The 17,278-nt window shown below is 41.1% G+C and overlaps 1 protein-coding gene across 1 annotated transcript; it reads left to right on the plus strand.

Annotated features, from left to right (window-relative positions):
• The first annotated feature begins 473 nt into the window (after positions 1–473).
• LOC141764635 (uncharacterized protein C4orf54 homolog) lies at positions 474–17,093 on the plus strand. Its single transcript, XM_074629972.1, has 2 exons — positions 474–6,226; positions 11,593–17,093. The coding sequence occupies exon 1, from the start codon at positions 2,141–2,143 to the stop codon at positions 6,200–6,202; it is 4,062 nt and encodes a 1,353-aa protein (XP_074486073.1). The 5' UTR covers positions 474–2,140; the 3' UTR covers positions 6,203–6,226; positions 11,593–17,093.
• The last annotated feature ends 185 nt before the right edge of the window (positions 17,094–17,278 follow it).

The following is a 17,278-nucleotide window of genomic DNA, read 5'->3' on the forward strand; positions in this document are numbered from 1 at the left end:
ATGAACTTGTAGTAAATTCTTTTAGCTGACTGGCACCAGCTGGTGGGGAATGTTTTTCTCCATCAAGGAAAGACAGCTGTTTCAGTGCGGGGGTCAGAGAACACAAATATTATTAGTGCCAATATTAAGTAGCTTAGTACATTATATATACAATATGTATTCCAGAGTTCCAGTTGACCTCTGTGTATATCCATGCAAATATATCTTTGGCACCATATAAATATACTGAATATTATACTGAGAACAGGAGTCAAACTTGGCCGATAAAGTTGATTCTTATTCTTCAGATTCAAAAGCGTCAATTTCAGCTGTCAAGCGTGAGGACAGATTTGGCCTTTTATGCTCTCAAGCAGCAGCTGGCATACACTTTTAAATGAATGATTAAATTCAAAATGACATCATCTTCATGTGGCTTTACATATTAAACAATTTTTAATTTTTTTTAAAGCCTTAAAATGCTGAGTGGCTTTTGTGTTGGTTACAATAAGTATTTTTAGTATTCTTGACAGTAAAGTCAGTAGTGTGTCTTTTACCTAGGATTGTCTCTACTTTTAACCTTCATTTTTAATGTATTTTAAAAAATTAAAAAAAACTCCCCATTACAATTATTAATAATAAGAATGTTTAAAAGAGTATCTGAGTTGCATGACAGTTTTTCTCAATTGCTTAACCACATTTTCTGAGACATAACTTTAAAAGCTGCAGTGGGTAGAAATGGAGCAAATATGATTAAAAAAAATATATTTCTATAAAACGTCACTATATCCTGACAGTAGTGCATGAGACAGGTAATCTCAAAAACAATCGTGTGCCTCTGGTGTCCTCCGGTGCTCCTAATGGCATCTACAAGATTTCACAGACCGGAGGAAAACAACCAATTACAGCCGAGCTGGAGCCTGCTGTCTCTGAGCAGCTGTCTATCACTCGCGATCTTGTAGTGTACTGTTTAGCTGTAAAATGAGAACGTTTGTGGCCCGTCAGACATGTTGCGATCAGTTGAGGAAATACCAAGAACCGCCCACCAGCTGGAGCACAGCCAATAGCAGCCAAATCTCTGAAATGATCTGTGATTGGCCAAAGTCTTCCGTCACGGGCTCGATTTTTTAAAGCTTCTTCAGTTAGTGCATCAATGCCACCAAAATCCTAATTAACCCTTTATTATTGCTTAATGGTCAAGGCAGTCTATAAGGAACTGTGACAACATTTACTTTGAGTTTTATTTGCTTTGAATGTAAAGTTATTTTGCACTAACCATATAATGGTTGTCCTTGTTTGCAATTAGGTACATTCCTGGAATGTAATTTGCAATGTGCAATACTCTTGGCACTTTATTCTATTTATTCCTTTATTCTTTTATCTCGTCTTGTTTTTATTCTTGTATTTATTGTTTTTATTGCGAATATTTTTATTCTTGTACTTTTATTGATCTGCACCTCCCCATATGCCACCTACTATGTTCCCTCTGTCATTGATGATTGTGCAGTATAAATGTGTATTATGTCTCGGTGGACTGCAGAAACTGAATTGCCCTTCGGTGATAAATAAAGCTATCTGTAAAATGACAGTAAGTCAAATATCCTGCAGCAGCTGAATAAACTCATGTCATACAAATACAAGATCAAAGAGTTTACTCCCAGGTTTCTCACTGTCAATGTTTACTCAAAACAAACACTTTATATAAAGTTATATGGGGGTCAACTGAAGTGTCATGTTTTTGTGAGAAATGCAGCTCATGGAGGAGGGAGCTGTTCTTCTAGGAAAGGTGCTGAATCTTGGCACTTTTTGGAGGTCAGTTTCATAAAAAGGCCTCGTGCTTCATGTACAAAGTTACAAAACGTTTGAAAATGGCACACAGCCTCTCACAGCCCTGCACACTGAGAATAACACCAGAGAGAAATCATTGTAGGATTTTCCTTCCTTAGGGCTCCCCCCCATCTCTCTCTCTCTCTCTCTCTCTCTCTCTCTCCCTCTCTCTCTCTCTCTCCCTCTCTCTCTCTTCCTCCCTCTCTCTCTCCCTCCCTCTCTCTCTGTCCCTCTCTTTTCCCTGCAGAGTTTTCCTGTCCTGTGTCTGGATAACATCTCTCGCTGAGGAGGACCACCTGACTGACTGACTGACTGGTAAGAGACCCGGACGGACTAAATGGAAGCAGCGGAGGAAACTCTCACTACTTACCGAGATGATGACACCTTACTACTACTTCACAGGAAGAAGAAGCTGCTCCCAGAGGACAAGAAGACGGACAGTATCGAGTCAAACTATGTGGACCTGGACATAATGAAACCGGAGGGCGCAGCAAAAACAGTGAAAGTGACTTTCACTGGCGAGGAGGAGAACCAGCAGAACCGGCAGCTGTCTGTGATCAAATGCGACTTCGACGGCTCAAAGTCTGGAGAGCATGGCGAGGAAGAGGAGGGTGAAATCATGTCAGAGGACTTTGTTGAAGAGCAGTTAGAGGACAGGTTGCCTGAGTCTCCTTTGGAAAGCAAACTTCCCGGGCTGGACCATGTGTGCAGCGAGAGCGACGAGCTCCAGTACACGGACATGTATCTGAACAGCCGGACGGAGGAGTCGGAGGATGACGGTGACGGTGACGCGGTGCTGTCCGGCTCCGATACCGACCACACCGACACCGTGGAGGAGGACGAGTCGCACTACATCACGACACACGAGATCCAGCTGACCGAGCTCGACCACGACGTCGACTTATACGACCTGGGCCGAGGAGGCACCACCTGCTGGGACTTCGAAGACGACAACCTGGTTTACTCCTTTGTGGATTACGCGTCTTTTGAGAGCGATGAAAATGAAACGCGGGAGGAAGGGACTCTGATAGTGGAGGGTAGCAGGAGGCGGGAAAAGGCCAAGAAGTCTGGAGCGGTTGTCAGCACCGAGCAGGAGGAGGATAGCGACCTGTGTGACTCTTTGGATGAAAGTTTGTGCAACAAAAACCACAGCGGAGAAATTCACTTATCCATAAAAACCTCCTCCAGGGTGAACGAACCTGCTGGTCTCCTTGACAACCGCGCCCGTGGCAACAACAACGCCAAACACCATGGAGACGGCAGCAGCCACTTCTCCTTTGTGAGCAGCTCCGGACTTTCCAGAGTTGGACCTCAGTATTTCATCCCAGCTCCGGGTCGTCAGCACCTCGCGTCCAAACTAAGACGGAAAGATATTAACGAGTACTCCAGCGGGGCGTCCAGCTCCATTAGCGAGCTGGACGACGCCGACAAAGAGGTGCGTAATTTAACCGCCAAGTCGTTCCGGAGCCTGGCGTGTCCGTACTTCGACGCCATCAATCTCAGCACGTCCAGTGAGTCCTCTATGTCGGAGTATGGGCTGAAGAATAACTGGTCTGCTTATGTGGACTGGAACTATGGAAACATATCAATGAATAAGAGTGAAGAAGATAAGAGTAGGAGGCATGGTAAGTCTGTTAAAGCTCCACTAACAAAGGTGTACGCGTTGAACAAGAGAGCTGCGTCTCAAGAGTCGTCTTCTTCTAGCAGAAATGTCGATCCTGTTCAGCCAAAGCAGCGTGGAGTCACGTTGAATTTCCGGTGTAATGTTGAAGCACCTGAAGGTACAAGACGTCCTCCAACAAGGTGCTCCAAGACTGCACGATGCAATGAGGTCACTGGGACTGTGTTGGCCAGGTCTGCTGGGTGTGAGATGCAGTATCAACACACACAAACAGATAGCACCGGGGGGGACACACACAACAGAGCAGTTTTTGCATCGAGTCTGTTGAAAAATGTGATTTCCAAAAAGATGCAGTTTGAGCAGGAGCGTAAAATGGAGAGGGGTGAAATCCGTGATACGCACCCCCCAGCTCTGTCCCCAGTGAGTTTCCAATGCAAAGATCAAGGAAGAGGCTTGCAAAGACAGACATCAGAATCGAGCTCCGGTTTCACTGTTAATTCTGGTGATGATCAACAAAGCCTGGAGGGAAGCAGCAGGCCTGGTTCCTGTGCGCCTGCAGAAAGCAACAAAGATGATCCAGAAAAGGGACAACAGGAACCTCCGAAAACATCTCTCATCCACAGCGAAAGTAGTGCATTTAATTCAGTGAGAGAAGATGAGCCAGAACCTGTAAAGGAGGCTGAACCCACAAAGGGATTAGACACCAACAGCATGCTGACGAAACTGCTTTTTGTTCCAAGCTACCAGCTCCTTTCAAAAGAGAAGGATTTTACAGAAGACTCGTCGAGCTGTGCACCTGTCACAGGCCCACCTGCTGGCCCACAGAAATGTGAAAAAGAGTTCAAAACGGGCAATAATGGACACATAGTAGACACAGATGAAAACGAGAAGGGGGGGAAAACCCCTGGGATAAAAATATGCCTGAGGAGTGTGAAGGAAAATAAAGGCTGCACACTGAATATCGCCAACATGTTGACCCCTAAAATAAGTCTCAACACTGTGAATACAATCAGGGCAGCACGTGATGCCAAATGCCACGTTTTGTCTGCTGCAGATAAAATGCCAAACTTCACCGTTCGAGACATAAGAGACACCAAGTGCAAGTTTGCAACGCCGATATATCAGGTCAGGGATGTGCGTAAACTGGTAAAAAGCTCCTATCGCTTTGTTTCGTTGGATCACAGTGAGAGTAAATGTTCCACAGCAGCTGATAAACCTGAGGTCACAAAGGCGCCGGTTAAGCATGTATTACCATCTCCTATTGTGATTAAATGTCACTCTGTTAAAACAAATGTTAAACAGCAGACGGCTGAGGTGTCTGAAGCATCTCAAAGTGAAAACACACCGTCACATTGCACAGCCAGTAGGGTGCCACTTGCTGTGTCAAAGCACCTACACCCTGACCAGCCAGACAATCAGCCAAATACTGAAACCAAACTGACAAAACAGAGGCAGGAAAAGTTTGCATGTGAGCCAAAAATACCAAAACAGGCTGCGTTAGAGAAGCTTAAAGCTGCAGTTAAGACGATGGAGCAGCTTTATGTTTTTGATAGAAATGAATGGAAGCGAAAAACTCAAGCTCCACAGCCAATCACAGACAGCCACGTGTTGTCGCTTATTGCCAGCGAGGAGCAGGGAGCAGAGGAGATGGAGGCGACAAACACTGACAGGGCTCCTCAGTCACAGGAATATAGAGGAGCTCTAAATATCATACATGTTCCATACAGCGACGACACGTTTAAAACACAATCGCAGCAAACGTTTAGTAACAAACGTGTGCTTCACCTTGGCAATAAGGCAATTAGTTCAGTTAGTCCACAAAGCTCTGCGCTGCAAACATCGTCGACTATGAGAAGCTCCAAGGCGCCGGTGGCTCCGCTGTCGGTGAAAATAGAGTCCCCGAAACACAGCCAGGTGGAGCAGGGAAAGGTCAAAATCATTCCCGCTAATCCCACTGTCGCGCAGGCCTGCTCAGACTCTGAGAACTATTTGACCATCCCGGGGCTGGCATACACGAATGAAGTCAAACTGCTGAATCCAGAGCCTGGGGTGACAGGTGACAGGAAGACACCTGAGCAGCAAAGGTCTCCGTTAATGATGGAGCACCCAGCGGCAAGCGTCTACCATCGCTTGGGGGCAAGGACAGGGCCTCAAGCACAGCAGCAGGTGTTGTGTTTCCCTCCGTCTGTCCCCGCTGTGTCACCTACACCTTCGACCGGAGAGGCAGCCCCACAAACACAACGCAAGATGCTTTTGGACCCCACGACAGGACATTATTACCTGGTGGACACTCCTATACAGGCCACCACAAAGAGACTGTTTGACCCTGAGACAGGCCAGTTTCTGGATGTACCCATGCCTCATTCTCCCGTGACATCTGTCACCCCCGTGCCTCTCTCTTTGTCCCCCCTGGCCCTGAGCCCAGGAGCGTTCACCCCCACGTACATGATCTACCCCGGATTCATCCCCTCGCCCACTCTGCCAGCCCAGGCGGTACTGCCTCCGTCGCCATGTCACCCTGACGATGCAGGTGGAGAAAAGGTAAAAAACCCCAGAAGCCCTAAGCCGGAAACAGGCTCAGAGAGTGCGTATTACAGTGCGACAGCTGAGGCACCACTGCAGCTTCCTGTAAGTTTGGGACACGTGACCGCCAGAGGAGGCAGAGCGAGCTCTGACAGGAAGCCAGTTATCAGCATCACAACGCAACAAGGTCCAAGAATCATTGCACCGCCCTCCTTTGATGGAACAACAATGAGCTTTGTAGTGGAGCATCGGTGACCAAGGAAACATCTCATCATACATGTAAGTTAGCACATATTCACAAACATGTCCCTTTATTGTGTCTGGAGGTGAAAATGTGTTTTCATTTATTTGACATTTGAATTAGGGCTGGGCAATATGATGATATACAGTATATCGTCAAAACGATATAAAAATGCCTGTGGTATGTATTTTTCTATATCGTTTCCATCGTGATATAAGCTAGGCTTATATTTATTTATTTTTTCTCTATATTTTCACTTAAAACTGTTCATTTTGCACTCAAGTTCTGAAAAAGAGTAAATACTCAGTACTTTTCATTTGTCAAGTATATAATTCACACAGGAGTATACAAAATAGGCTTTACTATGTGGTTATTTCATATAGACTATTATTTATTGAATTACCAGAAAACATGCTATATTGTGATAAATATTGTTATCCAGATATGAAATGACCTACAGTATATCAGAGAAGATTTCGGCCATTGCCCAACCCTCATTTGAATACATTTGATTGAAACCAGATAAATATCTAAAACATTATGTTTTTAAATGTTGCACACAAGCTTCCTGTCAACTGCACTGAGTCCACTGAAACAGTTAAATTGACGGCTGTAAAAAAGCAAACTGTTGTGTATGCCATTGTAATGCAAGTGTGTAATTCAGTCACATTCATTATACAGCGCAAAGGGGTGGAGAAATTACTAATGTATTATTGCTCAAAGCTGAAATGTTAGTTTAAATATTTCTTAATATTTGTCATATTTCTCACGTAGAAGTATGTTTACTTGTATGGAAAACTATGCATAAAAGTAGCCTCATTTGAAGACGTCTCTGACTTCTGTTGGTTGCATACAACGTATTTCATTATTCATACAAACCAATCCAGCTTTCAAGCAAAAACATCCTCCTGTCTGTGCCACAGCAGTATATACGGGCACCTCTTAGATCTTTTTTTACTTGTTTGATTTTCTTTTTGTACATATTTAATGAGCATTGTTTGAGGGAGCCTGAGATCTAAGATTTTTCTCTGCTAGCGACTGCTTCTCTGTAACTGTTGTGCACATGACAATAAAGGAAGTTGGAAGCTACTTTTTAATTCTTGCCTTTTTCAAATCACAATACTTTAAAAAGAAAGAAAAATACCTAAAAAATAGTTCATTATGAGGTTTTGAGTAGAAGTGAAATAAGAAAATTTGAAAATGGAAGTAAATTCTCAACCTTAGACCTGATCTTCATCAGTGGATGAAGAATGCTAGTATGTGTTACTGTCAGTGAACCCTGAGCTATGATTATCTTGTAAAAAATAAATAAAAGAATTAAATGCTATTTTAAGGGAATTTTATTTTTTTTATTGTACCTTTATTTAACCAGATAAGTCAATTGAGAATGAACTCTCATTTACAATGACGACCTGGCCAAGAAGCAGCCACAGAAGGCACGTCAATTCAAGACATTAGAACACAGATACTAGTGCGAAATTGGCCATTGTCTAATGCTAAAAAACAAAACAAAAAAATGTTATCTAAAAAATTTATCTAAAAAAATCCATCATCATAAAGGTAAAACGAGGCTACTTCTTTTAATTTATAAAAAAATAATTTTTTTGAGATCCATAGTTTTTACAGGGTCGTGCTCATAAGCTCAAAAAGTACACTCAACTACAGAAATGAGCATATACTCGTAATTAGTGCATACTTTTACTTACTTTAAGTACATTTCACTGAGAATACTTCTGTACTTTTACTTCTGTAAAAACTTGAATGCAGGACCTTTACTTGGAATGGAGTATTCTTACGGCGCAGTTTTTCTACGTTTACTTAAGTAAAGGATGAGTACTTCTTCCACCTTTGCTTTCCACTCCTGTTAATAAATAATACATGCCCTAAATTGACAGTGAGATTTTTTGGTATTTTGAGGTAGTTGATGCTGAACCATGTGCTCTCATTGTACAGCAGTGTAACACTCACACAGTCACGTGGACCTGCGTAAAGATCCTGATGTACTACATGAATTTTTATCATTTTTGGGTTGTAAACGTTGCTACAGCAGCGGCCCGACACGGCAGCTTCAGCAGCGGCATGCCAGTGTTAATAGACATGCAGTATAGCTTCATGACAGGTAACCTGACTCCGCCGGGCATGCTGGGATTTTCAGCCTTGAGTCGCTTGAGTTCCCTTTTCTCTGCATTACACATCGTCGGGCTATTTTGATAGTGTGAGACGAGTTTGTTTACATGGTTTATTCTCAGGGTTGGAAAGTGTCACAGGAAAGTATTCCAGTGAGTGACACCTTACAACCAGTTATTCTTAATCAGTGTTAGAAATGCTTTAATTACTCGGATAACGTTACAGCTCATTAATGTGTTCGTTCCTTGTTTGTGGTATTTCATGAAAACTTTCTCCGGGCTAAACGAGTTGGAACCACAGACTGTTTGTTAATCCTTCTTGCATTTTTATTTTAACGATCAGTCCACAGTTGAAGTATAAAAGAATAAGCTAAATATTTTTGCTTAAATATTCAGATCACATAAATAACAAAAAAAATATGTTTTGCTCTTTTGTCTAGCACACAGTTTCAGTTTCTTTGCAGAGATTTTTAGATCTTGCTTTCCAAACACAACAGTATAGGCCTGTTTTCTTTGGTACAATCCACAAACTTTGCTGTCAATAGATTTCTTTGAGAACTTTTTCTAGCTTGCATATTTCAGTAAAAACATGAGGTCTGTTTATTAGCTTGAATGGCCAGTAAACTCTTTCTGGTACCACAAATCAAATACAATTCAACTTCACTTGTGCAGAGTTAGTAGCATAAGTGTTAGTGTCAGAAATCTCAAAGCCTTAGTAAATAAAAACAAAACAGACATCACAGACGTGTCAAGCTACGTGTAGACTACTTTTTCAGGGTTAGCGTAACATCCGTCGGCTCCAGCTTGACCTTTAGCTGCACTGTGTCAACCTCCCTGTGATTTGGGCTTAATGCTAGCTTGTTAGCAAGCAATGCTTACCAAAAGCATGCTAACACATTGCATATAATCACATTTAGGCTACCAAGCTTGCTTCAGTATTCCAGTCTAATGGAGTTTTATCACTTGTTTCAAATATATTTCTACTAGGCTATTATACCATATAATGTATATTTTAATATGACTTTGGAAATTCAAGTGAAGACTTATGTTGCACAAGCTTTGGAAACAAAAAATTAAAAGTAATGCTAACATTATGTTTTATGTGAACCTGATAACAGTAATTAAGTTCCCCAGTAAGCAGTGACCTGCATGCACAGTGCAACTGAAATCCCAATGTGAAATAACCAGTGGTGGAAAATAACAAGGTATATTTACTTAAGTACTGTACTTGTTGTACTTTACTTGAGTATTTCCATTTTCTGATACTTTATACTTTTTAACTCCACTACATTTATTTGATACCTTTAGTTACTTTACAGATTCAGATTAATAATACAAAAATATAGTCAACAAATCAATTATGATGTATTATCATGGATATACTAGATAAGCCTTTATTGATCCCAGCAGTATATAAAGTAATTGAAATGAGCTCTGCCTTTACCAGCTGAACACATTAATGCATCAATAATTATAATTCAATTGTATAATATTCATGGTATAATATTCATTATTCTGAAATGGGCCATTCTGCATAAATACTTTTACTCTTGGTACTTTAAGTATATTTTGATGCTATAACTTTTCTACTTTAACTTAAGTCAAATTGTAAAATAAAATCTTGTAAGAGAGTATTTCTAAACTGTGGTATTGCTACTTTTTCTTAAGTAAAAGATCTGAGTACTTCTTACACCACTGGAAATAACCATTATTAAGCTTTTCTCGCTAGTAAGAGTTATTTTAAAATGTACACCATAATCAAATACATTTAATTTTTACGTAAACACTAAACATATTTTAAAGACAATGAAAGGAAAATAGAATTGATTAAAATAGAAGTGCAGCAAAGACAATGAATCAGTCAAATGGACCAAAGCCCCAAAGCAAAAAAAAATAATGTTATATAATACTTCGATTTTATTTAGATGTTGGCCCTGTCTGATAAGTAGGCTATTAATGTCACTTTGCCGTTGTTTGGTTTTGGCTGTAGGCAGTACACGTCAACTGCCTCAGACAAGGGACATTTTGCAGCAGTGCAAAGCAGTGTAACGCCAAATTCTCACCAGGCAGCGGCGAAATGCGGCTCGCCGCAATAATTACATTGTTCACAGGATCTGTTTACTGCACTTTGATGCTAAAACTTAAACTTTTCCCAACTTTTGTTTGGTCGCACTTCAACGCAGAATCAAAAGGCTGCAGCTCGTTGAGCTCGGGAGCGGCCGCTGCAGCTTTTCATAGACATTGCATGGCAGTTCGCTGCAGGCCGCACTTCGCCGCACTTCGCCACTGCTCTGGTGTGAACTCGGTGTTAAGATTTGAAAATAAGAATAATGTGCTCAGTTCTCCTGGTTCATAATTTTCTATCCAGTAGACATTTTGGGGTCTGACAGGAGACAACTTCAATTATCAATTCAGCTGGAGACGAAGGAATAAATGAGTTTTTCTGAATGGATAGCAGGCAGGTCAGAAATATATAAAAGAAAGAGATACAGAAATATATAAAGAAATACAAAAAGACACAAAGAGTAATCCCCTCTCTACTTCGCTAAATGCTGTTAATTCTTAGTTTCTCATACACTTATATAGACACTTACAACTAGTCACAGTCCATTCTCAGCTAATGTGTCAGAGCAATAATACAACTGCATGAGCATGAGGGATACATGTCAGCTGGGTGCGTGGCAGGCAGGGGCCTAGCATGGGGTTGAGTAATGGTGTGAAGAGGAACACAGGGTGTGTGTGTGTGTGTGTGTGTGTGTGTGTGTGTGTGTGTGTGTGTGTGTGTGTGTGTAACTGGTGGTGGTGGTGGGGGTGTTTGCAGCAGAGGGACGTAGGGGGCATGGCTGGGATAGTGATGCAGGAGGAAAAGGTCAGGCAATGTAAAGTATTTGTTGTGCTGATGCAGGGAGAGGACAGCTGCTCGGAGAGATCAGATGCTGCTGCAGCTCCAGCTTGGAAGCGAGTCTGCAGGGCTGAGATGGGGTCAACTTTTTATAGCCCCCTCCCCCTTTGCTTTTTCCTAAATGGGGAGAAGGAGGTGGAGAGCACCAGCGACCTCCAGCACTCCTACGTAAACAAATCGTGTAGCGTGCCCTCGACAGTGATTCGGCTAAATCTGGTCAGCTGGTTCAGAACCAGGAAATACAGGCTGAACAGTCATATTACATTGACTTCTATCATAAACTGGACAACAACTAAATAATGTTTTCTCCTTGTTTTCATTGCATCCACCAGAGTTTAACGACCATTTCATTTCTCTTCTTTTATGTCACCTCTAGACATCTCCATTGAAGAATCTGCCTTCATTCAACGTAAGTGCAGTTTTCACCCCTACCCACCTGCGATCTACTCCCCAGGACAACTTCCACCACCAACAACACCTTCTATCCCCCCTATGTTGTGTTGTTTATCCCTGCAGCAGACGTTACTGTAATCTGTATGCATTGCAGCACTTTGTAGGGTAAATGCATTAAGCCAAATTCTCTGGTTGATGCTCTGCCATGTTGCTGTATGAATCTGCTTTATAATACTTTCCATTCAGCTGCTGTCTTTTGAAATGCTGTTTTTCGGCCCTGCAACATGTCTATTCAAAAGGAAACAAGGCACGTCTTCTTTTGCAGTTCAGTGTTAGTCATTTTATTATGATGAATGTAATGTTACCATGTCTTTAAAGCAAGACTATGTAACTTTTGAAAGGCGAGAAAAACACACATCTTTCTTTTACAAAAGTAAGCAATAAATCACAACCTTGCTGAATTCAATACACTCAGGGGATTTGCTGCTACAACTTATCTTGGTTTGGTATGACCAAGCTAATGTCAGCAAACTTGATAGATATTACTGTGTAACTGACATTACTGAGTCAGTTTGCTGACATTATGTCTCCAGTTGTGCTGTTACACTCCGTTTTAGGATGTCACAGAAAAACATTTCAATGGTTCCCGTTCTCATTGCCAGGGCGTCACATACCAACGCTTTGTCATGGCTGTCAGCGTTAGATACTGACACCAAGGCACCCTTTAGCGTCGGTTTGTGACGCACCAAGCTTACCATTAACTGCAATGTAAACCCATCTGCGTCAATATTAACGCTCAGGGATAGTGCGCCTTGAGTGTGGTGCCATATCTTTAAGGGCAAAAAGACACAAACCGGGGGTGTGGGAGGGGTCCAACAATCACAAGGTTTCATCCAGGAGCCGCTGTTCATGTCCCGTGCATTATGTTACAATCAGCTGTTCGTTCGTATCCTGTGTTCACAACGTTCAGTGTCATTTTCACTGTACAAACATAGTAGTTTTAAGCCCAACCATGTTGTTTTTTCCTAAACCTATCAAGTGTTTTTGTTTCCTTCACAACGTTAAGCATGTGTTTACTGCAGCCAAAAAGAGTGACGCCAAGATGTCTGACACAGCTTCAGTATATGACGAATATAACCACAAAGAAAAAAACAAGCCTTGCGGTAGTTCCCAGTGGCCCAATGAGGTACTGCAACTAAAGAAATCCCTTAAATCCCCAAAAGTATTTTCCGCATAAACCGTCATTATTGAGACATTGGTAGAACTCTGACTTCCCGAAGAATTTTTCTTTCATCCTGGGAAAAGCTTGGGAAATTGAATCAAGAGTGGTCCATGTTCAAACTGACATGGGGACAAAGGGGTCATTTTGGGCTCGTTTGGCCAGAAGAATTCCAACAGACGGGTACCAGGAGCCCAGAAGGAATGAAGCAACTGTGGAGCAACTTTTTGTCAGCCTCAAAGAGATTCTGCCAAACTGTCAGATGATACTGGAGGGAGAGGCAGGGCTTAGCCCAGGCTGCTTTCAGCATGGGATTAGAAATGCTGACCTATACTAACAATATTGTTATTGTCCTGAACACGACTGAGATGTTGTCCATAGAGGAGGCAAAGCTGGAAGTCTAGGTGAAAGCCTTGTCCGTTTCATTAGCGAAGGTCACTGAGGTAGTCAAAAAGCTCCATGGTGGCTGAAGGCTCTGGACATTGTGAGGCTGTCTTTATCGCCTCTAAGCTCTCCATTTACCAGTTGATCTATGGTCCAACCCTCACCTATAGCTTTGGGTAATGGTCGAAAGAATGAGATGGCAGACACAAGCCACCAAAATGAGATTCCTTGAAGGAAGAACTCAGAAAGGAACTCAGAGTGGGACCACTGCTCTTTGGTGTTGAAAAGAGTGAGTTGAGGTGGTTTGGGCGCCTGATTTTGGATGCCTCCTGGATGCTTACGGTACCTGTGGAGATAATCCAGACAGAGATACACTGGAGAGTTTACATAACCCATCTGTCTTGGGAATGCCCAACACCTTCTCATCCCAACTCGTCACCTTCTCATGCTCGTCAGGACCCCTTGGCGTCACTTTCTAACGCACTGGCCAGCCCAGCGCGTCAAACTATGACGTTCCACTACGGTCGCAGTAAACATGTGGTTAACGTTGTGAATTAAAACAAAAACACTTGCTTAGGTTTAGGAAAAAACATCATGGTTTGGCTTAAAAATTACTATGTTTGTAAAGTGAAAGTGAACTTGTTGTTGTGAACAAATAGACAACACATTGAAAGCCTCTCATACAGACGCTAAAGGGTGACTTGTGCGTCAGTATCACATGCCGAGGGGCGTGACAAAGCATCGGTATTTGACGCCCTGGGAATGAGAACGGTCTGGAATGCCTCAGGATGCTCCAGGAAAAAATGGAGGACGTGGCGACTGAGTAGAACATATGGGCTGCTTAGCTTAGCCTGCTGCCACTCTGACCCAAACCTAGATCAGCAGTGGAAAATGGATGGATGGATGCACGTCTGTAAAACAATCACCAGAACACACTAACATCTTGGGAAAGGAAGGGGAATTCAATGTGCGATTATCCTGTAATTGCTGCTTGTGGCCACAGTGGCCACTGTTAATCAAAAGGTATATAGTCTTGCCTTAATTCACACAATAAGATAATTACTTACAGTGAATACAACCTATAATATTTTACACCGTTGTCTGAGGACAGGGACCATTTGTCTGCACTGAATTAAAATTAAAATGCAGATCAAGGGGTATTGTTGAATCACCCCAAATTCAGTCAGAGGAGGAATTAAAATGATTGTAAAGATGTCCCAAGTAAATGGTAAATACCTGACATTGCTATGTATCATATTACGACTCTCCAACACTAATTTTCCACAGTCACAATAACATTTCCATGTTTTTTTAGGAGTTGGTGGCTCATGTTCTACTTGAAGTATGTGTAACCTCTTAGTTATGACTCACAACATGCTGCTAATACCTGCAGAACTGATACGCTATATGAAGTGGTGTATGTTTGTATTTTAAAAGCACGCTCCTCGTATGTTAGAGAGAGAGAAAAACACACTAAGTGTGTTGCTCAGATGAAGCGGCGGCGCTGGGACTCTGGTTTAATAGTTTACTTAGGTCAATATTTCTTAAGTATTGTTGGGCCTAATGACTCAGAGCAAGCTGAGACATTTAGAGGATAACTTCCTCTATTGTTGTTGGTTTATTTTACACTTTTGTGTGTAATGAGATGGGAGTTACTGTGCGTCTGAATGTGTCCGTGTTCGTGGCTGTGAGTTATGTTCGGCATTTCAGTATTCTGTGAGCGTACAACGAGGAATCATGTTACTTCACTGTAGATGAGAGTGCACAGACCGCACATGTGTTGGGTGTGTCTTTACACTTTACACACAGCAACGTCAGTTTCTCGAGTTTAACCCCCTTGACCTCTTTACTTTAAATGTGTATGAATTTGAGTTATCTCTAAAGGAACACATCAACTGATGACATACATATTACCGTTTTGCTCTTAGGTCATGTCTTTGTCTGTTCTGTTTCCTTTTGAATATGCAGCGGGCCGTCATAGGTCATTATGCTATACTTGACTCAGTTATACCAGCATCCCATGTAGAAATTAATGTAAACTGTAGATTGCTATTTTATAGCATGTTTCAAATCTAAACACACATTAAAGGTATTTGGAGCTGCTGGTCAGTCTATGTACCTTAATTCTGTAAAATACATGTTATTATGCCTCTGTGACAACAGACTTTATATAAATTGCCCTATGAGTTGATTTCATTATAAGTGATATGAATTCATGCAGTGATCTGAAAGTTGACTGTGCAGTAGATTGGACATGGTTTGCTCTTTGGAGCAACTTGATGTTAGAACATTTAATGAATTTTGAGGTGAAATGTAACTTAAATTTGTACATTTAATTCATAACACATTGGACTTCTTAATGATAGTATTTTGTGAGCAGTGCAAATAGTTCTTTATTTAGAAATTATGAATCCATTGAATCTGAAATTTTGCCAAGTATCCAGGTACTATGAACAAGTTAAAATTGAGATATTGGATTTACTACCTCCTGCCAAAGAGTTTTAAAGAGGACCTATTATGCTTATTTTCAGGTGCACTTGTATTTTTGTTTTCTACTCCCCCCCGAAAAGCCCAGTCTGCTCTGATTGGTCAGTGTTGTGTCAAACTAGCTGCTAGACAGGTATTATGCAAATGTGTTACTTGGTGACATCACCACGTTACGTAAGAAAAGGCGGGACTTCAAGCAAGGCCTTTCAGGAGCAGTGTTTCTGTGGGGGAGAGTAAGTCCCTTTGGCCAGGACTTTGGGCTTTGTAACTTTGCAGACCTTTTACATGCACAAAAAAACTATATATCACACTAAAGGAAAGTAAAAAAGCACAAAAGTATAATAGGTCCTCTTAAAAAGAATTCATGATTCATTAAAGCACATATCATTTTGAAACCCTGTGAAGACTAACATAAATAATAACCATTATAATTTGTAAGCTCCAGTAAACCAGCTATTCTAATGTTGCTATAAACATAAAAAAACTTTCTCCCACATGCAGTTTTATTAGTTTCTTGTAAGACCTTTTATCTGTGAATAATAATGTACTTAATGCACTTGGATTGTCACCAACACTGACAGCAATGAATGGCTGTAAACATTGGTGACAGCAGGAGAACTATATGGACTTTTTAATTGTAAAATTAAATTGTTTCTGGTGAATTATGCCCAAAGATTCACTGTAAAATAGATAATATAAACATTCTTCCAAATGTCCCTCAACAAACCTGCTGACTTTGAGGTTAAATATATGAAACTGATTGCTTGATTTGCATGAAGGAAGAAGGTTAACGGAAAGTGTGATGGTCTGAGATAAGTGTATTTATGAATGTTCAAAGAAAAAGTGGGCACATATTTGAATGAAATGCCTTAATAGGCGTACTGTCATATGTATTTAATGCCTGATGTCAACTGTGACCGCCCCAGAAAAGACAGAGGTCAGGATGACAGCGGAGAGATGCCTTGAAAGGAGAAGTGAGTGCTGCGTTTGCACACGCAAGCTTGAAAGTAATTAACATGATGAATGAGTGTAATGTAGACTGACAGGCCTTCATATGTTTGCAATAAATTCAAAATCAAGCAACTGAACATGTTTGAGTCCGTGAATTTAAATCCTTTTGAGGTCGAGTTGTGTTTGAATTAAAGAAATTTTTTCTGCTGTCTGTATGACCACTCAAAAAAAATTAAAAAAGTAATTATTTAAATTAAATTAAAAAATTAAAAAGTAAATATTCAGATCAATGTATTTGTTTGTGTTACAGCTCAGATGAAGGGATGTTAGAATAGTAAAAAAAAGAAGAGGTATACTTTATAATGAGGCACTCCATATAAGGGTTTGTAACTAATGGCTTTATTAATGATTAAAAAAAACATGTATTAATTCCTCAAAGATCCGATATAAGAACACTTTTGGGGTGCAATGTTGTGAAAAAAAACCTTTGGCTGGTTTAACAATCTGAAGAACTGAAGAGCTAAAGTTTTTTTTTTACAACCTGGCAACCCCAAAATTGGTCTTATTAATGGCTTATAATAAATCTTTGAAGTATTAATACATTATTTACTAATCAACAATACCAGCA

The sequence above is a fragment of the Sebastes fasciatus genome, chromosome 3 (assembly GCF_043250625.1).
Source record: "Sebastes fasciatus isolate fSebFas1 chromosome 3, fSebFas1.pri, whole genome shotgun sequence".
In the NCBI taxonomy this organism is placed as follows: Eukaryota; Metazoa; Chordata; class Actinopteri; order Perciformes; family Sebastidae; genus Sebastes; species Sebastes fasciatus.

Bases quoted from the DNA above. Each gene is read 5' to 3' on its own strand.
- LOC141764635 (XM_074629972.1), top strand. From the start codon at position 2,141: ATGGAAGCAGCGGAGGAAACTCTCACTACTTACCGAGATGATGACACC.